Source organism: Achroia grisella, unplaced genomic scaffold (genome assembly GCF_030625045.1).
Source record: "Achroia grisella isolate CSIRO2021 unplaced genomic scaffold, CSIRO_AGI_Agris_v1 utg640, whole genome shotgun sequence".
Lineage (NCBI taxonomy): Eukaryota > Metazoa > Arthropoda > Insecta > Lepidoptera > Pyralidae > Achroia > Achroia grisella.
The window spans coordinates 4,341,567-4,369,494 of record NW_026712977.1 but is presented as its reverse complement, the minus strand read 5'-3'; the positions used below and the strand labels follow the sequence as shown (position 1 = coordinate 4,369,494).

At 32.2% G+C, this 27,928-nt stretch overlaps 1 protein-coding gene across 1 annotated transcript; it reads left to right on the top strand.

Moving 5' to 3' along the window:
- On the top strand, positions 1 to 27,928 carry LOC131849275 (inositol polyphosphate-4-phosphatase type I A-like). Its single transcript, XM_059199311.1, has 20 exons — positions 1 to 118; positions 936 to 1,091; positions 2,154 to 2,345; positions 2,964 to 3,115; positions 5,054 to 5,215; positions 5,671 to 6,026; positions 9,760 to 9,950; positions 10,746 to 10,902; positions 11,318 to 11,508; positions 12,106 to 12,224; positions 12,494 to 12,934; positions 17,926 to 18,082; positions 19,175 to 19,289; positions 21,261 to 21,333; positions 22,811 to 23,022; positions 23,584 to 23,680; positions 24,075 to 24,255; positions 26,737 to 26,859; positions 27,340 to 27,475; positions 27,796 to 27,928. The coding sequence occupies exons 1-20, from the start codon at positions 1 to 3 to the stop codon at positions 27,926 to 27,928; spliced, it is 3,462 nt and encodes a 1,153-aa protein (XP_059055294.1).

Below are 27,928 nucleotides of genomic sequence, written 5' to 3'. Positions count from 1 at the left end.
ATGAGATACAATAAGCAAGAGTTAGTTGCGTTAGCATCTCAGACATCTAATAAATTTGATCGCGAGGGTGTATTAGTTTTGAAGGAGCGTCAGGATGGATTCTTTCGAAGATCTGAAGGTCAGTAATCTCAGTACACGTCGTTTTTAAGCAAAAGTTATTCTTCATCATACCTTACTATTTACATACGTTACCTACTTTATGACTATTATACTCATTATTAAAAGACATCAACCTATATTTAATCATGATATTTATGCGCTTAAGAAATGGGAAGGGGTGCCTGGGATTATTGGGTGCTTCATGTATGGATGGACCATTTCAGATTGATTTCCATAATTAGGGGCTTGGACCTCCAAGGGAAGAATAAAGAAATACATTTTTTTTTAAAGGAAGAAAAACAAAATGTATTTCTTGTTGAATTTGCTAAAGTGGACCTGAGTTTATGTTCTTTCCATCTAATGCTCTCCTAAGAGGTCTGCCAGTGTTTAAGCTAAGGGAATGATTGGGAATCCAATTATACAATTAGCACCTTATTATTGAGTTACTTGTGTGATAAATTATTTCTATAAGAAAGTTTTTATTGTTATATATACTATAATACTTTTTCTATCTATAGCCACCTACCACTTTCTGTTGTCCTCTATCCAAAGGTTGTCTGGAAGAGATTGCTTAAGCCAAAGGATCATTTTGTACCTATATATTATGTATATTGATTTGATATGTATTTTTATTTATATAATATACAATAAAGAGTAATAAATATCAAATTTAAAATAAATAAATTGTTTGTAAATTTGCATGAAACTGTATGCCACTTTCATGCAGAATGCATAAACAACAGTGAGTTACCGAAACAGACAGTAACATATCACTGTAGCAAAATGTATGTTAACATCTATTACAATACTTAAAAATTTACAATACATTATTGCAGGATGTTCTGTGAGATGGTTTCGTTTAAGAGGAAACCTGTTGTTCTACTTAAAGGGACCAGAGTCATGGAATGAACCTATGGGAGTAATTGTTTTAGGGAATCACCAAGTAAAATTGCTACCACAAGATGAGAATGGTCATTGGCCATTTCAAATTGGTATGTGCAATGTTACAGATTTCTACAACAAATGTCATCATTTATTCTTTTGTGTTTACTGTAATAGAAAATGCTGCTTTTGTTTTTTGGTGATGAGAGTTGTTACTATTTTATAATTATTGTAGTAAACAATAACAAACTCTACTAGTAACTAGTGTTATAGCAGCAACTATGTAAGCAGTATTTTCTGTTATAGTGTTCAGAAACATAACATAATCACATATCTTAAGTCAACACTTTCTGTTTATTAATCCAACTTTCCGGTTATTTGAATAAGAATTACTTCTTATCTTTTCTTGGTATCACAGTGTTAACCACTAAAATGACTGACTTCCAATTTATTTCAAATATTTTAATTTTTATTCTATTCATTTGAATACTCAAGTCAATTTCAAGAACTAAGTTCTTGTAGCCCAATGCAATTGACTCCAACTCAGTTTACAATTCTCCTGTAACCTCTGCATGGCTATATAAATGATTTTTAGACATGAGTGAGGTAATACAAGATTTAAGAGGTAAAATATTTTATATAAATATTTCACAATAATGTCAAGTTTGTTTCATTTTCATACAAAGCAATGACAGGATATTGTTTATTTAAAATGAACTCAACCTTGAAATATTACTGTATTAACATAACTTGTTTCTAGAAGAGAGTGGCTATAATTAGATGATTATGATTGTGACAATAAATACCTATTTGATATTTTAAAGATTCTTATGTTGATAGGTGGTTTTTAACCAACAAATGTGAATAGTAATAGTAGTTCATGCACAGGATTTTCACTTAATGTTAGACACCTACATAAGTACAATTTGTAAATAGCTGGCTTTTAAAAAAAAAAGAAAGTTGAGTTTCTATCCAGTTCTTCTCAATTGTGTCTCTATAGAGAAGTGGATGGTAGGGAAATATTGACACGAAAAATATATGTTTACAAGCGGCTTAAAAGTCCTATATTAATAAATGATTTTGATTTGATTTGATTATATTGGTTTCCATAATATTAAACCACAACATACAAACCTGGCTGAGGCGTGTTAAGTTATAAAATATGTTTGCAGTATGGGAGAATGGTGTATGCTACAAAATGGCGACATTCCACGAATCAGAGCGGACCCTATGGCTGAAGGCCATGCAGTTGGTATCATATGAAAATATGAAAATGCAGGTAGCAGATCTGAAAGAAAGACTGAATAAGATCAGACCTATTGTCGATATAGTCAACTATCGCTTACAAAAGGGTATTGTAATAGGTAAGTGACAATTTTAAAATAACCTGAATTATAAATTATTCAATTCTCAAAGAAATTATTAATTGTTATGTCTTTGTGAACTATTTTTCTACAAGTATGTTATTTAATTTGTAACAATACTATTTATTTTCACTTAAATTCCAACTAAAATAGTTGGAATTTAAGTGAAGCTCCATTATAATTAAACACTTAATTTAATAATATTAAAACTATTTCTTGTGCAATAAAAAGTACAAAAAAAATTACATTGCATCTCTAGACAATCATTTTACTAACTTGATAGTGAAAGATTTGTATTATTTATGTATGAAATGAATTCCAATGAGAATTTTGTTAAATATACACAACTAGCTGATCAGCCTTCCATCCAGTGACTTGGTAGTTTTAGTTTTAGGGCCAATAAATACCATTCTATCTTTTAATTGCATCTAATTACAGAGTTTTGTAGCTACATATGTATCTCTTTATAATGTAGTATTGTATACTATATTTGAATTTGAATTGAATTGAATATACTAATATAGTATAGATTTATTTTAAATCGTCTTACTGTGTAATTATTGATTATTAAGTATTTTATTTATCTGTTCCTGATATATATTAAAAACTATGTTACAGATATGAATGAAGTTCCGTTATGCGAACTAGCACTGTCTTGCGACAACTTAGTTTGCGACGCACATGGCCGCGCACCGTCGCCTCTTATAGTTATCTTTGTAAAGTTTCCCAAGGGACTCTGCGTTAAATATGGCGCCACGGAACTAGTTGAAGTGAGTACAAAAGTCCTGCAATTTTAAGTAAAAAACTAAATTAAATATCCCTGGACAATTAACAGAGCGCCATCTAGTTCTACGGTAAGCAGAGCTTGTGTTATGGGTACTAGACAACTGATATAAATGCTTATATATTTAAATTCATACACAATAATAATATACATAAAAGCACCCAGACCAGTACAAACGATCAGAGTTATGAATGCAAATGTTTCTTATTTCAATTTCGTAAAAAAGATGAAAATGTAAATAAATATGATAATTATATTGTTGGATTACTAGTAAAGTTATTTGTTTGCTGGATACTATGCACTATTTTTATTATAATTAAATATACTTACGCTAATATAGTACAAAATAAAAGAATTTCTGATAGTGTGTATTGATAATACAAACTGTGCATAGAACAAACAACCTCAGTGAAGAGTGTTGTTTATAAAGCAATACATTGATTTCAAATATTAACTATTTTATACATTCAGTTTCAAAAAGTCATAATTCTATTGGGGAATTATTCCATAAACAGAAATACACGTAATATTGTCTTATATATCATTGAAACTATTTTAGTATAAGCACTAGCTTATTTCTTAACTACTTCATTCGTATTCTACATCTTATAAATTGTTTACAATAAGTTGGTAACTTTAAATAGATACAAATAGATAAGTTTGCTAACAACATATTACCAAACTGTCACCTAACATATTTATGGAGTTGACTGTACTATTACATACAAACAACAGAAACATTGTTAGGTGCTCATTTGAACGGCAAGTCATCATACAGTAATTACAATTATGTACTCATGTATATAGGTCACACCACAATATCACAATATACCTAAAGTCTATGAAGTACCCACAATGTCATGATCTCTGTACACACATTTCACAATATTGTTGTTTATTATAATTATCAAATTAATGATATATTTCACTATGTTATATATTTTAATTTATTGACATTTAGTCAATAAATTGTATTCACTTATACATCGGTTTATGGTTTATGTTATTTGTCAAACTGTTTATTCAACTAAATGTTCTGTATCCAAATATTCATCATATCAGAATACGTTATAAATATAATAAATTACTTGCCCCTGTTTCGCACGGATGCATATGCAATCTTTGAATATGTCGTCGTGTTCTGTACTATAATACTCATGTATTATACATATCAACCTACCTCGTGAACCACGCTATCTATTGCTGAAAACTGCACTAAAATCCTTTACGTAATTTTAAATGATATCAGCGAACAGATAGAGGCGACGATGTTTTATACTATGTAAAGATATAAATATAAAACTAGCTGCTATTACAACAGCAATAGTAGATAAAGAGTGTAAATCATAAATTGTATTAATCTAAATTTAGAGGTCTTGGTGGTCTTCTGGTTTACGACACCACTATGCTATTGGTGGTCGCGGGTTCAATTCCTCGCACGTTATTAATACAGAAAGAGAGAAAGATTAAGTAAATACCCAGACAGATAACATGTCTGGGTATTTACTTAATTTACTATATATGTATTCACAAAAAAATGTATCTAAATGTATTTATCAGTTATCCAGTACTCATGATAGAAGCTCTGCTTAAATAGGGATTAGATGGCGTAGTGTGAATTGTTCTGAGATATTATTATCCATTATTATTATAGTAATTCTAGGTGAATGTTGCTATTTCCTAAATATTATTACACAATATCTCGATTATACATTTTTATAAGAGTACATTGACCCTTTGTCTTGAATATAAGTAGTAAGGTGATTCAACCATAAGAAATTCGTGGTAATGGTAACTGTATCTGTTTTTTATTTTGTAGTATTCACTGTGTATCTGTAAAACGAATTGATTCCGTAAGTTACTTATTGGCTTAGTAGAATATGTGCATAAGGTATTGTACATTACAATTTTTTTTTATTTATAGACATGTAGCAACCCTTGTTTCTCGAAAACTATTTTGTTCCGTGCAAGCGACGGACTCACGGGTGATGCTCTTGTACGGATAATCGTGTACGATGTTAAGGAATTGGTCTCGGAAACCGCTCTGCCCATGGGGTTCGCCGCTCTTCAGCTTAGCACAATACAGGTAATTTTAGTTTCTTTAGTTTTTTAAGAATCTGTAAATAGATATACCATTGTTTCTCTGTTTTCCGAAAAACATGACTTTGTAATAAGGTTTTGTAAGAAGGGTGTACACAATTCTATTTTTAAATATCTATTATCTTTGAACTTATTACTTTTATTATTTTATGAACTCAATGTATTACCTTCTACTGATAATTGTACCATGTTAAAATTAGATTATCGCGAATAAAACGTCACTTTTTATAATTATTGTTTTAAATTATTATTAAATAAATATAATTGCATAAACATAGTTGTATTTACTAAAAATAAATTCTTTATTCATTAATTACACAACATAATGGATGATCACAAAAAAATATATAAATAAAGGTACTACTACTATAGATGTGTATTGAAATTTTCTTTTATTTCATTATTTTATCCAATATAATTTAAATGCAATATATTCCACAGGAGGCACAAAGACTGCGTGTGGCATTACAGACACGAGAAAATCGCCCAGTCGGTTTTGTAACCATAAATGGTTGGAGTCTTGAACCCTCATACATAGGAATGAGTCCTAGTCATACGAACGATAAAAACTGTATAGACATACCACAGAAAGTGTTATGTCATAGAAGGTCGCAATCGCTGCCGCCCAGATTAGGTCTGAAATTGAAGTTCCCATCCTATGGGAGCTTATTGAAGCAGAACTTTGTAAACAGTCACCAAGTAACGTACAGATTTCATTCCGGTCTAGGCGGTGATATAACGGTGCACGAAATCATGGCAGAACCTAAACTATGTTATCAGATACCAATGCAACTGCTGTAAGTACCTTTTACAATATTGTTATTTTTAACAACTAAACTTAAGAACTATATGTAATTGATTAATAATTTTATATTAAGAGAAACTAAGATGTTTCTCTTAATTATAATAAATTACATATATGTGATGACGGTAAAAGACAAATATTTCAAAAGTGACAATGAGAATAGAACAAAGGATAAAGATATTTTTAATGTAAATATAAAAAAATATAATAAAAGTCTAAAAAGGTACGTCGTACACAGTTATCTTTTGTGATTACTACATTGTTACAATATTGTAGGCATATGAGTGTTTACCTAGTTAGGTATTGTAGTTACAATAATATTATTGAAACCACAGATAACATAATATTACATACAGATACCCCATCCCATACAAGAAAATGGTTCCTTCCTAACTCGGGCTATTCTTCGGGCTATTTTATTTCGCCACCGTAGCCGCTAGATGTCGCTAGATTTGAAGCAGTTCGGATTACTAGTGGGTGCTTAGTAACAAAGCATGAGAATAGATGGCAGTCAATTCAGTCTACATGACATCTGTTTTGCAAAGATATATATATAATAGATATGTAGGTAACTGTATCGTGTACCTCATTAGGGACGATTCAAGATTCAATGTAAATGTGTAGGTATAATAGCGTTAGCCGACACTCTGCAGATATGGCTTATGTGCCAATGTATATACCTATTATGTTATGGTTTATTTTACATTCCATGCCTATTTTTTTGATATGTTGTAACGCGTCTGCGCTATACGTATAGCCCGATTTTGATACTTTTATACTCGTACGTATCAAAATCGGGCTATATGATTTTTTATTTCAATCGTTATGTGTAAGAGACTGGTTTTAGCTACAATTAATTTACTGGTATATACCTCATGTATTCTACGATGTACCCCTCTTTTCCCTAATGAGAATTCCGCTATATCTTATATATAAATTTTGTATCACAGTGTCAGTTGCCATATTTCTCCCACATTTTGATGAAATTTGATATGTATACTTGCCAGGTCTGAGGTAGGGTTGTTATCTATTTTTTATACCCCTAAGTCATAGGGGTGGCCTACCCCGAAAAAATATTTTTTTGTATTATGGACAATTTTTTATTTATTTATAATGTTACATTGAAAATACATACATGCCTAAATTTTCACCCGTCTTTCACCAACCCCTATTTTTAATATCGATATTCTTACAAATATTATAAATGCTAAAGTAACTCAGTCTGTCTGTTTGTCTCGCTTTCACGCCAAAACTACTGAACTGATTTAATTGAAATTTGGTAGACAGATAATGTAGACCCTGAGAAAGGCTACTTTTTAATGCGAAAAAGTATTGAAAGGGGAAATGAAAGGCTATATGATGATATCGTAATTTTTAAAGTCAGATCTTGTAATATTAAGTGAACAGGGTTGGTCTAGGTTTTTCATTATTAGAAATGTGTAACGGGGTAACACGTTATTTAGTGCGAAATTGTGTATATTACAATAAAATTTAACGAGAAAATATTATAATGATGTCACTGGGACACTCATTGCCTTACTACTATATCGTCCGTTAGTCGCGAACTTTCTGGAAACACGAGAGGCGCGCTCCTATTGCTTAGTAGATGAGGTAGACGAGTCTCACGGCGCCGCAGGGTAAGTACTTACTATACATACGTAGTATACATATGGGTGTTACAAATGTTTTTATTACGAGTATAATTACTCTGTTATCTAAGCAAGTAATGTGTGCTTATTTTGAACTTGATAACATTCTGAATTACTCGTATATCTTTCAATATCTTTAGCGGTATAAACCAGGTTATGTACTACTACTAGTATTGTTAGTGAGGGATAAAGTTGATGAACAAAAATAAAACAATATTCGTATTAAAAATATATTCATCTAATATTTTTGGCATTATTTTTAAGTTTCTTCCAAATACAAGGGGTCTGGCATGGGGTGTTATGTACCTACATTAAAAGATACTTTTTGAAATGTACGAAATGTATGTACCTACATTAAAAGATAATTTTTGACATGTATGAAATGTATGAAAGAAATGTATGTACCTACATTAAAAGTTCATTTTTGAAATGTATGAAATGTATGAAAGAAATGTATGTACCTACATTAAAAGATAATTTTTGACATGTATGAAATGTATGAAAGAAATGTATGTACCTACATTAAAATACAATTTTTTAAATGTATGAGATGTATGAAAGAAATGTATGTACCTACATAAAAAGTTCATTTTTGAAATGTATGAAATGTATGAAAGAAATGTATGTACCTACATTAAAAGATAATTTTTGACATGTATGAAATGTATGAAAGAAATGTGTGTACCTACATTAAAAGATAATTTTTGACATGTATGAAATGTATGTACCTACATTAAAATATAATTTTTGAAATGTATGCACCGTACAATAACAATACACGTTAAACATCATACCACAGAGTCATACGCAAGTTAAAAACAAACTGCTATGATATATTAATGAGAAAGGAAAATCAACTTTATGGTATTCGAGTTAGGGTCGATTTCTCTCTTTTTTTTATTACTATTACTATTTTAATCTTACCAGTTGCCAGTACTTGAAGACAGCTACGATTCGTACTCGATATTTTAAATTATTATGTAATCGATTATTCAGTACAAATGTAAATAACCAACGACACTAATAATGTACTACTATATTCCGTTCTTTGAAACGGAACACTGCTATAATGCATAATAATGAAAATTTACTGTTCACAACGACTCATTAAAAGCATCATCGAATAATGCGCTGTAATAAAATCCTGTTATCGATTATTCAAAAAAATCGATAATACATGTATTTATTTTTAATATGACAACACTTCATACATAAGTATTATTGGAAATAGTATTACTTGCTTGTTCGGCTATTTTTAATTTACTTAAAAATTTTTTATATGTTTAATTTACAATAATAATATATTAAGTGCTTATTATTGGAAAATATAAAAAAGACATTTAATTAGGCCGATACAAATGACGACAATGCCATCTATGAAAGCATTTTGAAAACATTGAGCCCCATATTAGCACTGATTAAAGTGTAATTAAGTACTGGAAAATAACAAAATGAGTAAATATATGAAAATTACTTTTCTAAACGCATTATTTCATTTTAACATGTATATATAACTTTTTAAAAATTGATTAAACATTTTTGAAAACACAGTTTTGTTTTTTAAAACGTTTGCAAAACTATGAAGAATTCCATCGATACCAATCACGCCATCTATATGCAACTTTTAGCAATAATAATGGCTACTTCCTCATTGAGTGCCACTGATTGAAACTATGGAAAATTTTGAACTAATAATTTAATCAGTGCATTTATAGGCCTCGGTGGCCTAGCGATTTCGTACTCCGCTTTGACTCGTCGCGGGTTCGATTTCTTACATGGTGCAAACATTTGTATCAATAAGTATGCTGTTAGTTTTTGTCTTTGTGTTTTCTGAATATATTATGTATGTACTAAAAAATACATTTGAATATTTATATCAGTTGTCTAGTACCGATAACATAAGCTCTGCTTAGCTTGGGACTAGATGGCGGTGTCAATTGTCACGGAGAAAATGGGAATAGTGTGTAATACAATTGATTATACAATTAATTAAAAAGGTTTTATTAAGACATAAAGAATACTAAGTTGTAATATTTGATTGAAGACATTGTAAACATAATATTTATGATCATACAGAGACATATATATACAAAGAGAAAAGGAACTGTTTGAGGAGTTATTATCAGTCGGCGAGATGTGCGCACAGTGGCAGACCCGGCAGCTGGAGCTGGTCAGCGTCCATATGGCGCTGCTCAAGCATTACTGTCACTCCAAGCTTTGCATGCAGCAAGTAGACTGCGCCTACTTCAAACCCAGTAGCAGGAAAGGTAATTAATTAATTATATTTTAATAGATTTAAGAATTTTATCACCAATATACGGTCATATAAGGTCGTAACGTTTCCAGTAGGGGGAAGAGAATTGTTATTAATGAGGATTAACAGGGTGACCTTTACGATGGTTCCCCACGTGATAAATTTCTGGTGTATTGTCACAATGGGCTGACTGACCTGGCCACATGCTCTTTTTATCACCCTCCACAGATGTTTCGCCAGCATAATCCCTTAACGGATGCACCATTCCCTTATCATGCATTAAAAAAAAACGATTCCAGTAACGGTGGTTCAGTATTCGCTCTGAATATTTGTGGTCTCACACTGAAATAAAATGTATTTCTGCAAAATAAAACCAAATTTTTAATAGTTAATTAATATACACAATAATTATATTTTACTATAGTGATTATCATTGCAATTAGACACACAATACATCACCCAGATATGAACTTAAGTAATAGACAACACTTCCATTTCTAGCATTACCAAAAACTCCTTTATAATGTATAGATTAATTACAGAGACAACTTCATAGATTACAAGACTAAACTGTGTATATAGTACAGACATATATGCAGTCTGTCACTTTCAAACGTATCACATATTCATTTGGTGTTTATAATTTCCAACATAATTCGATAAAATATAATAGTAATAGCACTAGTCAATCATGCACATTTTATTCATCAGAAAATAAGCGACATCTGGGACTACTGGGATGTACATATATAATGGATGGATTCGAATTATGATGTTGTTAACGATTATATATAATTATCAATCACAGATGAAGCGAGTTTGGAATTTGCTCCAATAAACTTACACCTTCAACGGATGTGGGTGCATAATGATACATTGAACAAGACTGGCTTCCACGACATCATCACGGCTGGCGCGTTCGCTGCCCATACTCACAAAGCTCAAAGGAGCCGAGGCTTAATAACGTAAGCATTACTATAAAAAGATGCAAACATCTGTATTCATGAATGTGATTATTTGTATCAGTCTGGGTGTTTTCTATTTATATTTTGTATGTATTTATCTAATCTATGTATTTAAATGAGTTGTCTAGTACCCATAACAAGTTCTGCTTACCGTGAGATTAGATGGCACTGTGTGAATTGTCCAGCGATGTTATTACCTAGCTGTACCCGCGACTTGGTCCGCGTAGAGTTTAACTCAATTTTTCTAAAATAAAAGTAGTCTAAATTTCGCGCTATTACATAAGTAAAAGTCCCGTCAAAATTGGTCCAGCTATTTCAGAGATTAGCCGGAATAATCACTGGGCATCAATCATGCAATTAAATAACAAATATATTAATACTGATAACATGAACGGTCGTATTTGTTCATCATCAGATTAGTACAGCAAGTGAAAGACGTGAATAGCACGAAGGCTGAGTGGAACTCCGCCACAAATAAGATACAGGCGGAGTATGACAACGTGGTAGCCGTGAGGAGGCTCCGTGAGCAGTTGGACAACGATCTCGACAGGATTGTGATGTTGTTACTGGCCAAGCAGCCAACAGATGCACATGCCGTTCTTGACGGTGAGTTATATTTAAATATCTTGTAATTCTAAATAACCCGACTGCCTATCTGAATATGATAAGATGCATACGTATTATATACGTATTGTTGTGGTAAATAACCTGAGCTGGTATTTGAATATGATAGTTACATATATGTATACAACTGGAACTGGACTGGAATAAAAAAGTATGCAAATGTTATATGAAGTTTGTGAAATACTTTTACGTCTTTACTGCGTACCATATTTGTTATATAATATCTTTTAGTACTACAATATGTAGAATATTGTTTTATTTTTACGACCCCGGTGGTTTAGTACACCGCTTTTCTTCCGATGGTCGAGGGTTCAATTCCTGGCACGGTACAGACATTTGTATTCGTAAGTATGGTTGTTTGTATGGGTCTGGGTGTTTTCGATGTATTTATATCGATATATATATATGTATTGCTTTAGGTATGTATTTATAAAAAAATATTTAAGTATTTATATTGTTGTTGTCTAGTACCCATAACACGAGCTCTGCTTTCCATGGGACTCGATGGCGCTGTGTTAATTGTCTAGGGTTACTTATTTATTTGTGAGCATAATTATTTATCTAAGTTTCTTTATAAAGGTGTTAAGAGTAAAGTAAAGAGCTTGCTCGCGCTATGGGAGCCGACTTCGGTAGAGGAATCGTTGTCATTCATCGGATGGCCCGATAATAACTACAATGATGACGTTGATAATAATCAGGTAAATGTTACTAATATGATGCGTACGCATGATCATAGTTATTTATATAGATTATTCATATAGGACGCCTAATAATAAGCAGCTAACTCACAACTCTTTTCTTCTTCTTTTTAGAAGTATTTGAATATATTGATGGACATGCGCACGTTTGAGTGAGTTTGAGAGTATCATAAATTTCCCCAGAGTAAAAAATATGAATATTATAACATTAACTAGATATTTTCTCTGAATATAGCAACTGATTATTGATTATGTGCACATTGTTTCAGGCATTGTCGACGATTTTGCGTTTGACTGAACAGCTAACGATGTTTGATGCAATGAGTTCAGATTGTGATACCATCGACGCCTCATCCAGTTCATCCTCCAAAGAGACTTCACCCACTGTAGATTTCCCTACCCTCTCTTCCAGCGTACCCAATATATGCCCTAATTGTACCCACAGAGATCCTAGAATAGATGTGACCGAACTACATTTCCATAATAATTATTTTAAAACCGAAAAGAAGGAGCGCAGCAGTTTGAATCTCTCGTTCAGATCAGTGCGATCACCAGCAAAGCCCCGTCTCAATGATACACAGAGCCGCTCGTTTGATAATAACAAAGTGAGGCATGGAAGTCTAAGGAATGATTTCAAGTGCTCAACATCTTTGGAGCAAGTTTCTTATAGAAGTCTAATGAACAGTCTCAATGGTACTGACAGAAAGAAGGTAAATATTTCAAAATTTTCAATAATATTATTTTTAAAACTTATGCTCATTTTACACTTACATTTGCTACAATTATTCTTACCATGAAGAAGGCTTCTGAATAACGTCGAAATTCGAATTGTACATAGTTATAAAATGTTTCACATAATATAATGTAATTTTTCTTCTTGATTCATGAACTCTTTGCTTCAAAGATCGAAATTATTTACCAGAACATTTGAATTAATTATAAAGAATAATATCAACTTTACAATACTTAGTGTTTTTTGTTACATTGGAATGTAATGGTAAATTATTTTATATATTTGAGTCCAAAAATACAAAACAAAATTTGAATAAATTTATTAACAAACTGCAAACGCAAAATAAATTATTATATTATTAAGGTATTTCTTGTATTTTCGATACTTAAATTATTTGAAATTTTATGTATAGGTTTATGAAAACCTCATACAGCATGAAGAGAATATCATGTATTATTATTATTATTGTTCCTCAGGCTACAATACCTTTATGCGTAAAACGATATAATTTTTAAATAAACATCCACACAATACATACAGAATCGAAATTAGTTCCATTAAAATTTGATTTCGTTTACAGTCCTCAAATAGTGTTCTTAGTTTTTTTAAATATTATTGGTATGGTAATTAACTTTATAGGTCATTTGACAATTAGTAGCAGCCGTGGGACTCTGCTACCATTTCAGATTTTGTACATAGTCATACTCCTGAATACTTGAAAAATAACTTCCAGTTCCAGACCAAAAATCCGGGTTCTGAATTGCGTAGCACACGAAGCCTCTGTTTAACCTTCCCATTTCGTTCTTCTAATTATTATACCGATTCTTTCACTGTACAAGCTATTATTTGCCTCTGGAACTCCTTGCGATTTTCCATTCGATCAGCACAATCACTATATTTCACTATTCACTAAAATCTCATTATCTCTCTCTGTAACTGAATTATAATTAAATTTTCCTTTTGTTCTCATCCCATATGTAGTCTATGTATGTATATAATATGTATTAGTGTGTAAGTTTATTTATTTATACTTATAAAATGTATGTTTATCTATATGTGTATTAGAAATATATTGTCTACTGTGTGCCTTCAACCTTCTCTATGTAAATAGTATCTGTCAATACCAGGTTGTCTGTAAGAAATTGCTGTTAGCGATAAGACCGTCTTTTGTATAACTATATATATAACTAAGTAATAATATATATAACTATATATATATGTATATTTTATTTATATTTTATTTGTATTATTATATTTTATTGTTCTTTGTTTGTCTGTGCGCAATAAAAAGTTATTATTATTATAGTCAGGAAAGTCATTAAGAAAAGCGACTATAGAAATAAGGTAAAGTATACCAATGCACGAGAAAGAAAACGCTGTACCAAGCTGCGCGGCTTGGCGAGTGAATTGATGATTTATCCTAAAGAGAGTTGCGCCCTTAAATTGCTTTTCAATTAATTTTAGTTGTACGCTAAATTAATTCGTAATATTAAATAATACATATTAAATTATGTGTTGCAGTGACCATTGTTGCTATTGGAGCAATTGCGTTTTTTATTACATATTTGACTCATACAGCTTTGATTATTTAAACATATTACAGTTGACTGTAAAACCCATGTTTCTGCGAATAAACTTTATTTATATATCATATACTAGCGGCTTTGCATGTACTTTGTTGTTTAGTTAAAATTTACAAACTTCTTACCTATTGCTTATATTACAAGACAAACATGCATATGTTGAGCTTTCTATATTTGGTAGTTTTGGCTGTGTGTCGTTACATATTCAGTTATGACAACTATTTTATAAATATTAATGTGGTATGCATGAGATTTTAAAACGTGAATTATTTTATAGTCTTCCATACAGTTGATAATTATCCATAGTAATGTTATAAATTCTAAAGTGTATCTTGTTATCTTTTGACGGCTATACAGATCTCAATGAAATTTAATTTGAAGATATTGTATCAGAGAATGTAGACAATTTTTTATCTCAAATTGAGACGAAGTCGGTATCAGCTAGGTTTATATAAATACACTAATTGGACGTCATCACATATTTAATATAGCCATGTCCTCATTTTATTGAAATGTGTGTCTTGTCTTACATTTTATTTAGGATTATTTTGCAACCGCGATCCAGGTTAATGAGAGCTGTTTAATTGGTGTTAAAAAGCGCATTCCTTGCTACTACATCTTAATTAATTATTTTCACACGTCGAAGCTTTGCGGAGGTGTTGAAAATGGGAGATTAAAATAACTTGCATTTTAAAAACGAATTTTTGGCATTTTTATTAATATGTATATGATATTTTTCACGCATGAAGTATGCTTCTATGTTAGTTTATTGTACAATTTTTGTTATAATTATTGCTTTTCACTGTTTTAACATATTACGAAACTTTAGTAATAATTTATTGATAAGTTGTATTTATTTCCTTTTCATTTATGCATGTGCTATCTTTGATATAAAATAGAAAATTACTTCATTCTTAATTTTGACAAGCGACGATGTATTATACTATAATCGTGATACAGTTCAGTGCTGGTCGTATTTAAGTATATTGCGACTGCTACACTATTGCAGATTTTTATTATATTATGCTTCAAGTTATATTTTACTTTACCATTTCGAATTGTTAATAATTGTCACTAACTATTTAAGTGAATTGCGATGAAAAGACTTTTTCTTTTGAAATATACATAAAAAATCTCAATGTCTAACAATCTAGCGGGCTACCTGATGTGGTAACCGTCAGCTATGAACAGCTACAGTACGGACATCACGTTATCAAGTGACGCCCATGGTGCCACTCATTCGTTGTTACTTGGCTATGATGTCATGCCTCTTATCCTGCTATTGTACTGCCTTCTCTCTCCTTTCAACCGAAACATCTTACAAGCTACGGCGAAATAGATTAAACTGAGATATCTACGCCTATCGCTCTTTATAAAGTCCACCTCGCTCCAAATATTGATTCTGTTCTAACATGCTGTGCGTGCGTGCTTATTTTTATAACCACCTGTATTTAGTTCTCATAATAAAATCACTGAACTATAAATGTAATTACGCTTGCGCGTTTCATCTTAAGAATAATATGAATTTGAAATTCCAGTCTTTATTATATAAACATTCCTTAAAAGTTTGCATTAATTCATTATAAAAAGCGTCGCAATTAAAATCAAATATAAATATTTAATATTATCGCATTGCGCGTTTTCGAAGTGAGTAGGTATTTTGCGAACATTATAATCTTTAAATCAGCGACCACACACTTTTTCGTAGTGTGATAAAACTTTCCAATGAAATATTATTTTGTAATTACTCTAATGAGCCTAGCACTAACCCTTGTGCGTCTTAGTTATTTTAAAAGACATAAACACAATTCGAAGTTTGCTTCTAGCGACTTTCCTGCATTTCTTGCCTTTATTGTAACATGCCGTAGCCGAATACAATTATATTTCTACTATTTATTATTTGCTAATATATGGTTAATGTTTTTGCTTGATTTGATATTATAAATAGTGCAAATTCGTACTTATAAATAGTGCATATTCGTGACTGTGTTGTACGTATGTTAGTTATAGCAGTGCACGCTCAATATATCGATGTACATGATTTCTTTTAGGCCATGTTAGCTTATTCGATTTCACATTGTGTGATAATGGTCGTATACGGACGATATTAACATGTAAATCTGGGGGGGAAGGGGGATTGTTAACAATGTGGATTGATAATCTTATTGCTAGCAATGTACCTTGTCAGGTTGACCTCCACGTGATTCCCCCTGGAAACCATTGTAATAAATTCTTGGTGAATTTGTCACAATGGGCTAACTGACCTGACCTCATGCTCATCTTATCATTCTCCTCTGGTGCCCCGCTAGCGTAAACTGTTAGCGCAGGCGGGTGCACCATTCCATTATCATACATAAAAAACATGTAAATCTGACTATACACTGTTTGTGTTGTTTTATAAAAATAATATTATATTATTTACAAACTTTTGATTTATATAAAATTAAAGGTTTTTTTGTAGACGCTTAATGTTAAAATTTAAATATAATTTTGAAATTTAAATATAAATAAAATTTTGTTATTAAAGTAAATACTTTAATAACAAAATTTTAAGAATTATTAAAGATAATCTAACTTTTTATAATACCACAAACTCCTTAGTTTATTTTGTTATCTATATATTTTTAAAGTATGTAATATTACAGTATATACATGAGAACTGTTTTTTGAAATGTACATTTTTGATTATTTCCACCCACTGTTACTGAAACGTTAAGTGATGAGCTCCAGGTCTAGTAGTTGCTTCAATTACTGAATGATTTATATGATTGTATGAAGTCTTACCAAACTTGTGTAATAAACCTCAGTCTTACCTATTTCAGCCGGCACGCTGTTTGCTTTGTAAACTGTGTTTTGGTTGTTTGGTGCAGATTAGGAAAGCCTAAGTAGTGTCTTTGAAATGGCAACACATAAGTGGTCAGTCAGTCAGACAACGGTTACCAGTAATCTGGGCAGTCAGGTTTTGTGCCATTCCAGTTACGTAAAAAAAAAAAGATAATGGAATGGTGCACCCTTCTACGCTAATGGTATATGCTGGCGAGGAAACTGTTGAGAATAGGGTTCTGTCAGACAAGCCATTTTGACGGATTCAGCAAGAATAAATCAGATTTCCAGAGGGTTCCCCGATTCAGATGGTTCCCCCTGGAAACCATCGTGATAAGTTCCTTGTAATTTGTCACGATGGGCGAACTGACCTGACCTCATGCTCATCTTATTATCCTTCAATGGTGCCTTGCCAGTGTAAACCGTTAACGCAGTCAGGTGCAACATTCCATTATCATCAATTAAAAAAAAGACTTCTTTACCCCCAATTATTAGAGGACGGCTATTTATATCAGTCTTAGCTTAATTGGGGTAGTAAAGTTTATTACTTTATTATTTCCAGGGCGTAGAGCATAGAAGAGAATCTATTCCGTTCACGGCGTTGGACCCGGCGGTTCGGGAGAATCACTTGGCATATTTACGTGGTGTGGGCAGCAACGTGGAGGAGGCACTCACATATGTGGCTACGGGGGTCGCCACCGCTCTTTGTGATCGAGATGGTAATTCTATTGCATAATGCATAGCAATTTAAATTCTACAGGGGTAATCATAAAGTTCATATATAATCGGAAAAGAGCAAGGGGTCATTATAAATCAATCAACAATACTTCCAGACACGTCCCGTGGGAAGTTTTACTAAATAGACATGTTAAAGTACTATATAAATTTGTTAAATACAGTATGAAGATGCTATTTTATGTGTTGGTTAGACAATTATATAAAATCCATTTACAAACTTCTAGACTATTCTAAATAGATAGAAGTAAGAATCCCCTAGACCTATTATTACACCACTCCAAGTATAGCGAAAGTGAGACAAGTGTTTCTATAATATTTTGTAATTAACGCCATCTGGTAATAGATGTGAGAAACAAATGCAATTGCGCCACGTACATCTTAGTTCGGTCTATAAATACGATGGCTAGTAGATGGCTTTTATATCTAACTAATTACAATATTTAACTATATATTATTTACAATATTAACTATATATTAATATATATATACTTGAAGCAAAAACTTTGTACCAATTTTTACGTAAATTGCGTGGACGGAGGAGTTTGATACATATTTCGCACACTTGTAATCTATATAGAGCAGGAGGAATGGAGGTGAAGAGTGGAGAATCCTAATATTTGTTTGTTAATTATGATTAAAAATACATTAAATCATTTAAACAATATTACACGCGGATGTATACTCTATTGTTTATTGTTAAAGTCTGTGGTCAAATTGAGAGTAGATTACAGTGTATTATTGGCGAAATCCGTGATTATAAAGTTTAATTGATTAGTCTTTGACAACATCAGAAACTTAATTTAAATTTAATTAATTAATTATCATAATTTAATCTTACATTCTCCTTGGATCCTCTTTTGGTGGATAATCGTGCATGATTGCATTTAAATGTAAATTTATAAGTACTACTCATATACCAATGTATGAGCAATGCTTAAAATTTTAAATGTATTAATTAAATTTATATCTATATTACTAAGATTGTAATTAATTTCATTTAATTAACTATTTCGCCTTAAATTACACTATGCAGGATAGTATTTGTTTAAAAATGTGACAATTATATTTCACAGCACCTATATCAGAAGACTTTCTAGAACAATTGAAGTCTCACATGGAGTCATTGAAATGTAGTACGGGCGAGGTTGTTAGGTGGCTACGGGTATCGCACGCGGCGCTTCGGCTCAGGTACATGGAGATTAAAAATAAATTATTACGTAACTGGCAAACAAGCTAATAGCCCACCTGCTGATTAGTAGTCATCGTCGCATCCACATGTACAGGTCCACGGTATCCTACATCCATTACTGCACGGGTATGATAAGGTGTCATTCCGCACCTTGTCATTTTGTTATTTTTCATTATAGATATAATAACTTATAAAACAAGTTACTTAGCGGCAGAAGACGGCGATGTCCGCACACATATGACCATTCAACTCAAACTCCACATAAATAACTTTGAGCCAAGTCTTTTAAGTGGACTTTCTGTACATATTTTTAAACGAAGGACCTTTCCCAATAATTTGCCAAAAGTATATCAATAATTTCAAAGTTATTGTTGCTAATAAAATTAAAGAGTTTTTGGACTATTTACTGTTAAAAATAATCTATATTAATAATTTCGTCAAGGGGTACGGTAGACTCTATCGAAACCTTATATGAATAACAAAACATAAAAAAATATTGATTTCGAGTCGACAACATATATCCGCAAAATTCGGATTATGGAGTATTTCGTTAAATTCTAATGATACTGACAAACAAACCGCATTCGCCATCTTTTCATGTGACTGCCGGACTAACGTCTTGTCGGAAACATTGAGTGAATCATAACAAAATTAATAACTTTCCTTCAGTCGTTGACGTTTCGCGAAAATATTGTTTTTGACACTTTTGTATGACAAAAGAGTACATAGTTATGTGTTTTTTCATTAAATTAGCCGATTGCGAGGCATATTTGTATTTTTTTTTATTAATTTGTTTTACGGCTCTGGATACAAGTCCATTTTAGCCCAACTTAAAGATTTACAATATAAATTACAAAAATTAAAGTCAATGTCCAATGTCAAATAATAATAAATGTCAAATGTTATTTCTCTGTTCTGACGAACTTATTAAAAAAAATATAGTAACAATCAAAATTTCTTCATATTTTATTATTACACATGTGTTGCCAGGTATTTGCATTTTTTAAATAAGGTTGTGTCACTATCGGAAATTAATATTATTTACCCATTTTTATAGGTTATACAGAAATAATGAGTGGGTGTTTATTGAAAAAGCATTAACACAAAATTAATAAAGTACAGGTATTAATAAATATTTTGTATCAATATAGATTTTCTTATTTTACACAAAAATAAGGACTAACTGCCTTTTTTATAAAACAAATGACCTTTTCATAGTGTCATATATTATGAAAGGAACACCTATTTAAATTATTTAGCTGATTGTAAGAAAAAAAATTTTGGTTTGTAGATTAATATTGTAATTACTATTTGTACGGAAACGACAAACATATATTTTTATGCTGTACGTAAATTATAAAATTTTGTTATGAAAACGTCATTTTAAACTTTAAACTAATTTGTTAAAATAAAAGTTTCTGATTAAACAAATCGGTATCGCAGGTACACCACTACCCCGCTACAGGTGGTAACATTATTTGAAAATTTTATATTTAAATCTGTCAATTTAGTCTCCGGGATTAAAAAACAAACTATAACCAAGTATGGCACTTACAAACATTCCTAAGCTACTTAGTGTCCCTGTCGCCCCGCGTAAACTTTTGTTCTTTTTATTTACTATATTTATTAAACAAAATGAGCGAAGCTTTGCGAATATATGCTCTGCTTACCTTTAATATTCTTTGAGAACCGATGACTACAGAAATATCTACCCACATTTCACCCGAGCGAAGCCGCGTTTTCATCTAGTATAAAATAATATCGCGCTAGATAGCTAGTCTAGAAGGCAGATATAATACAATAAAAAAAAGATAATGTCTCCGTTTAAAACTTATAATTGAGGTTTTAAGAGAGGCAGAGATAAGTCTCTATTTAGTTTTACTTATAAATATGTACATATATCATATTAACTAGTATAATTAATCGTATGGTGTTGTGTGTTATTTAAAAAACGTTTCATTATAATTTAGATATGAGGCGCCTAGCTGGGCGAAGGAGCGTGCAGCATTGCAGACTAGAAGAGATACGTGCTTTTCGCAAGCGGTAAATATATTTTATGAATTTAAACAATTGATTAGGGGATATTCAAGGAGGGTTCCGTTTCTTACGTGTCGACAAATCGCACCTCCACACCCTTGGTGTTTCAGGCGTCTATAACTAGGGTTACCGTTTATCATTAGACAAGTCGTATGTTTGTTTGCCACTATTGTGGTATAAAAAATAATAAATAAATATATTTTGGAAAATAAATCCGACAGTATTGTCTATTAAAACAAGTTTATTATTATAGACAAAAACATACGTTTACGGTGTAAAGTACTTTGTTATGAATGAATGAAAAATATTGTTTAAATATTTTCTTGTTTTATATTTTGACCCTAATAAAATTAGTGGTAGTTAGTACTTCGTATTTCGTACACATTTCGACTAAATAATATGTAGTGACAACAATTATATAAAAGAGCAACACGTAATATCCTGCTCGTTCTTCTTATGAGACAGCTTTCGGAATCAGCGGAAGCTTAAAATATAATTGATTACTATTCAAAAGATTTATTCTAATCTTACTGCTTTCATAAGATCAAATATGTTATAATTACTTACTACCATAGCTGGGCATTAACTCGTTAATCCGTTAATTAACGAAGTTAACATTTTGAGTAACAGATTAACTTTTAAACCATCGTGATAAATTCCCGGTGAATTTGGGCTAACTGATCTGACTTCATGTTCATCTTATCATCCTCCACTGGTGCCCCCCGACAGCGTAAAGCTAGCGCAGGCGGGAACACCATTCCATTGTTATCCATTAAAAAAAACTTCAACATTTGAACATTAACATGTTGAAGTTCTCGTCTGAAAGCAAATAATGGAGAATATGCACCTTAAGCCCGATGATTAATTTACTCATTTGAGTTATACATGTATTTTGTTTTGTTTCTAACTTTTTAACTTCCAGGACCTAAACCAGCAGTTTTTATAAATTCACTAACGTAGCGATATAAAAATGCAATTTTACACTTATTAAGGGATTAATGATTAACGTTAACTTGCGTTAATTCTTCTGGAATGTAACGCTTTAACGTTTAACGAAGCTAACTTTTTTTTTAGCGGATTAACGAAGTAACTATTTGATTAACGGTGCCCAGTTATGCTTACTATATCTATAGTGCTTACCCAACGAGTATTACTATACCTGTGTTACTGAAATATTACACCTAATTACTAAATTCACGTAATGTTTTGATGACCTCGTTGGTCTAATAATTTACAACACTGTTTTACTTCCGATTCTCAGAAGTCGCTTCGCGCACTATTCAAGCATTTCTATTAAACGTAATAATTTCTAGGTATTTAATATATTAAATGCCTAGACCAATGTTAAATATTACGTTAAAAACATGTATTTAAATGTTTTAATTAATTGTTCGGTACAGATAATATAAACTCTGCTACGTTCAGCACTTTATGTCGCTGTATGACATGTTCTAAGTTTTTGTTATTTGTTTTATTAATTTAGTTAACAACGGCAACTACTGGCCTGCTATGCTGGTTGTGTTCAGTACCAGGTGACGTGATAGTCAAGCTGCTCAGCACGGGGCTGGGCCCTTTGTGTGGGTTCGAGGGCCTACTCAGCCTGTATTCAACTGAGAAGGCCATGTGGGGTGACATGGTAGTGGCTGTGGAGGATTTACAGACTGTCGTGTTTACGCTAACTAAAGTTGGGCATAGGTGAGTTATACAATCGGTTAGTTTTGTTTATGTCCAAATAAATGAAGATTGTCAATTTGTCTATTTATGATTATGTTGTAAAATAGTTTCGCTAAATTGAACTATTTTGGCGATTCCTTATGCAATTGATTTTATTACTACTATTTTATTAATTATTTATTAATATTCTAATCAAATTAAATTAATAATCATTTATTAGTTAAGAATATAGTGGAAATTGATATGAGAATGAGGTAGTCAAGTCAGTTCGCCGGTCGTACGAGTTCACTTGAAATTAATCACGATTATTGTCAAGGATGACCTTTGACAAGAAGAACGTGGAGTCCTCACATAGTACATTGCGGGCAATGGCTAACAATTCCCTCCTGCCCTACGAAATTTATTGGATATAGTCTCATAAATATTCTTTATTACATTTGATTTTCTTATTGTCTAGGTATTTTGACGCTTTGATACAGGAACACACTTTCTTTCTTTCGCTATACAAATAAAATATCTTACGCTTATCACCTGAAGTTTTTTAATAAATGTAAATAATGTAATTGTAATAATATTTTACAGTAGTACTGCGATACCTCAAGTGAGCGGCACCAGAGGAGCGCTAACAGTTCATCTCCCCGTGTCGGATTCGCTATACTCTAAATTTATATCTAAAGAGGTCAGTTGTTATCTCTATATAAAATTTATCAAATCCCAATGTTTACAACGATTTTACATTGAAACTGAAGAGATGCTACTCGTTAATTGTCTAAAAGTAAAAAATATATTTTAGGATTGAATAGTACGTAATAGATGCGCAGTTATGTCAGCAAAATGACAAAATTAAGTTACAATAACGGATTCAGTAACGATGGTGTAGTAACCTTCAGCAATGATATTTCCGAACCGATACGATAAAACGTTAGGAAAGAACTTATTCCTTCTTAAAAGGCTTAAAACAACCCACTAGCAATGCCACCGGTGTTGCGAGTGCTCATGGCTGTAGGTAGCTTAGGATACTAACATTCTGCTGTAATAAATTAAAACATAATGTAAATGTTCAATGATTCCAGCATCTGTCATTCACCATAACGGCCGTTTTCTTCAACATCGGTATTAATGAAAAGGCGACGCTGGCAGAAGCGCTCGGCGAGACTACGCCGCAGTACCACTCCAACAGTGACAACTTCGATAGGCTGAACAAGTACTACCATAAGTACAGCAAATTGTTCCCACCTGATCATGCTGCTAGAGGTGAATCATTGTTCATATATTAACAAATTAATTATATGTTCACGGCAGTCTAGCGACTTAAGACACTACCATACTTCAAATGGTCGCGTTTTCAATTCCTCGTACAATGAAAACATTTTTACACATAAGTTCCAATGTATTCTGTATAAATATCATGTATTTACAAAAAAAATGTATTTTAAGTATTTATGTTACTTATTTACTACCCATAACACAAGCTCTGTGGGCTAATTATGTAACTTCGTTCGCAACGATTTTCGTATGTAACGTAGTGAAAATGACGTCATCTGTCAATAATGCGATCATATAGACGCCATTTGACGCTGTCAAATAGCATTGCAACGTAAACGCAACTTTACATATCGATAAAAATTATTTCTATCGAATGTCGATTTAGTAACCTCGTTGCAACGTCACGTAATCGCTATTTTGCCGAAATGACAGCGTGGAATTGAAACGGTTTTTTACGACTCACAACACGACATCAGTGTTGCCAATTCGATATTTTATTTTCGTCCCAAATCACATAGAATGTTGTATTAACTAGAGTAAATGTTTAATATAAAATTAGGGTTGATTATGATATTAATATAATTAAAAAACTATTTCAATGAATACGGTGCTCTCTGAACGGAATACAACGTTTATGATGCTCTGTGATTTGTTTAAAGTAAATAAATTTATTTGTTTAAAGTTTTTACAATTATGTACAAATTTAAAAAGATGTGCCCATATCATTTTTAATTTATATGGATACCTACGTACTTACCTAGGTATCTATAGCAGAAAAGAAAATTTAATTTGTAGGTTAGATTAATATTATTAATGATTATAAATAGTTTGTATAAAATATGCTTTTATATTCAAAATTATTAACCTTATTTTTTCATTAGAATAGAATAGACTTTCTTTATTTTATTTTATTAAATGTCTATTAATAAAATTAAAATAAAAGAACAAGTGAACGCTGCAGTATATTTTGTAATTTTTGAACGCAATAAAAATTGTTTCAAATCAACCAACTAGTGTAACAACCCAATAAATTAAAATGTATCCCTCTAAAGGTATAAGCTATCTAATGTACTGACTTTTTAAATTGGTCGGATTAACAATATTCCGCTGCAACTTCATAGTAGTGTTTTATCGATAGAAATGATTTATGTTGCGGTCATTCGACCTTACTTGATCGCATTTTTTAAATTGAAATGATTTCATATTGCATCACAACTTCAACAGAAACAATTTCATATCGTGTTACATAATTAGCCCACTGATTAGCTTGGGACGCGCTCTGTGAATTGTTCAAAGTTATTGTTGATTTTTTAATAAACCGCATTTCCACTACCTTTTGCTTGTCTTTCAACTGCTGTACAGTGGGTGTCACAGCAAATTTTGTAGCTTCGGCAATGCTTCAATTATAATACTTTATTCCCCAGAGAATATCAAAACTTGCGTTCACGGGTACCTCAATTTTACTTATTTCACCACCAACCAGCTTTATTTGTAAGTTGTGTTTCGTTTTAGGGTGCGATCAGGCAGTGTATTTAAAGGATAAGACGCATGATATCTTCATCATCCGGAATTGTAACGGTTGAGCGGTATCACAGGTCACATAACGTGATGGCCGTAGTGCTCTTAATTTAAGTAGGCGACGGTTGCCGCTTACTTTTTGCACTTGATCGTAAGGCCCCTCCGATCGATCCCCCGTCCAATTCAAACGGGGATCGATATTACGACGGCCTGAGCCGAGGTTCGAACCCCAAATGGCGTCCTCAGACTAAACTCGTATCCGTCAGACAGGAGTTGGCCTTCAGCCGCTTCATAAGTCCTTCCGCGGGTTTGGAGTGCCATCTGCACTCGCCCCCTAACGTCCGGTGAAGCTGTATAGGCCAGCTGCAGCCAACACCATTAGAGTAGTCCGAAAAAAAAAATTGGGCGGTAAGCGGTAACCGTATCGCGGTAATCAAACTGATAAGCTTGATTGCAATTCCAATTGCTTATTTAAAATACAATTAACACACGAATTCCAGATTACACGGTATTTTGTTATATCCATGCATTTCCTATGTTACCAATTATATTTATACTAGCTATGCCAGCGGTTTCACCTACATGAAATTTATGGGCTATGTCTTATTCTGATGTATAAGCTATATTACTGTAAAGTTTCATCAAAATCCGCTCAGTAATTTTTGCGTGAAAGAGTAACGAAACATATATACTCATAAACTTGCGCGTTTATAATATTAATAAGATAAGTTTAAGCTGAATAATATTAATACCATTACCATACATGTTATATTATATACCATTGTATATGTATTTTGTATAAAAATGTTTCCAGCTATTTTTATATATCTATTTCAAATTGCTACACTGTTATTACTTTGGCCTATACAAGTGTATTCTCGTTCTTGTACCGAGTTGCTGATTGGTAGAGATAACGAATTGATACTGACTGTATATTTTGGTTGTCTGCAGCTTCTCCAAGAACAAAGCCACTCGAAGAGGTTATAGAAAATTTAAGGATAGCTGTACACAAGAAAGTGCCCAAAAATATAGAAGTATTACATTTATCAGCACTGGCGACCAGGCTTATGAATGGTATGACATCTTTTTATAATATGTGACATAAGAAATGTGTGTCTTACAATGTGAAATAAGTTTGTTATTGTGTCATGTTTCAAAAGTTTAATTAATTATAAATAAGTTTTATACTTAGATGTACCATATAATACTTTCAGAATATATTTTTGTTTATGATTTTATGTAAAACAGAATATGCAGTGTATATTTCAAAATGATACACTATAGGCTATAAGGAATCGAAGCCGGGAATAAACTGCTTGGTATAGTATTCGCACATAAATCGCAGGGCGGATCAGTTAGTCTAGTGTGACAAATTTACCAGGAATTTTGGGAAGATCTGACATGGTACATCACTACCAATGGGGTCTTCAGCCCACATTACTAACAATCCTCTTTTCCCCGCGTACAATATGTATTCAAAAGTTTTCTTGGTTACAACATAAGAAAACATTAAAATAACTATTTCAAATGTGGTATTTTCCATTGATTTCCCAGGTATAAGGTTCACGTCGTGCAAGAGTGCCAAAGACCGTACAGGAATGTCGGTGACGTTGGAACAGTGTTCTATCTTAGCTACTGAGTATCACCTCGCTGAACATGAAATGCAGAAAGCTCTCAGTATTATGCGGAGGTTTGTATTATATAATAATAACTAGCTTTTGCCCGCGGCTTCGCACGCGTTAATTTATCCTCCTAGGGGTGGAATGATGCCTATGTCATAACATCTACCTGCATGCCAAATTTCAGCCCGATCCGTCCAGTGGTTTGGGCTGTGCATTGATAGATCACTATGTCAGTCACCTTTGAGTTATATATATTTAGATATCTTTGCTGTGCATTGATAGATCACTATGTCAGTCACCTTTGAGTTATATATATTTAAATATCTTTTTTACTAAAATGAAGTATGACCGTGTCACTAAACTTGGTTATGATAATGTGCGCTTTCAGTGATGGTTGTCGCCGAGAGAATACCAATAAAAACATCGGAGTGAGGAAGTATGCCTTCACCAAAAAACAGGTGATGGGTCTGCCCCCGGACTACCGACCGCCGGCCGGCACCTACGGTTCTTCACAGACTTAA

Bases quoted from the DNA above. Each gene is read 5' to 3' on its own strand.
- LOC131849275 (XM_059199311.1), top strand. From the start codon at position 1: ATGAGATACAATAAGCAAGAGTTAGTTGCGTTAGCATCTCAGACATCT. The intron at 5,216-5,670 runs GTAATTTTAGTT...TATATTCCACAG, and splicing joins TTCAGCTTAGCACAATACAG to GAGGCACAAAGACTGCGTGT. The intron at 9,951-10,745 runs GTAATTAATTAA...TATCAATCACAG, and splicing joins CAAACCCAGTAGCAGGAAAG to ATGAAGCGAGTTTGGAATTT.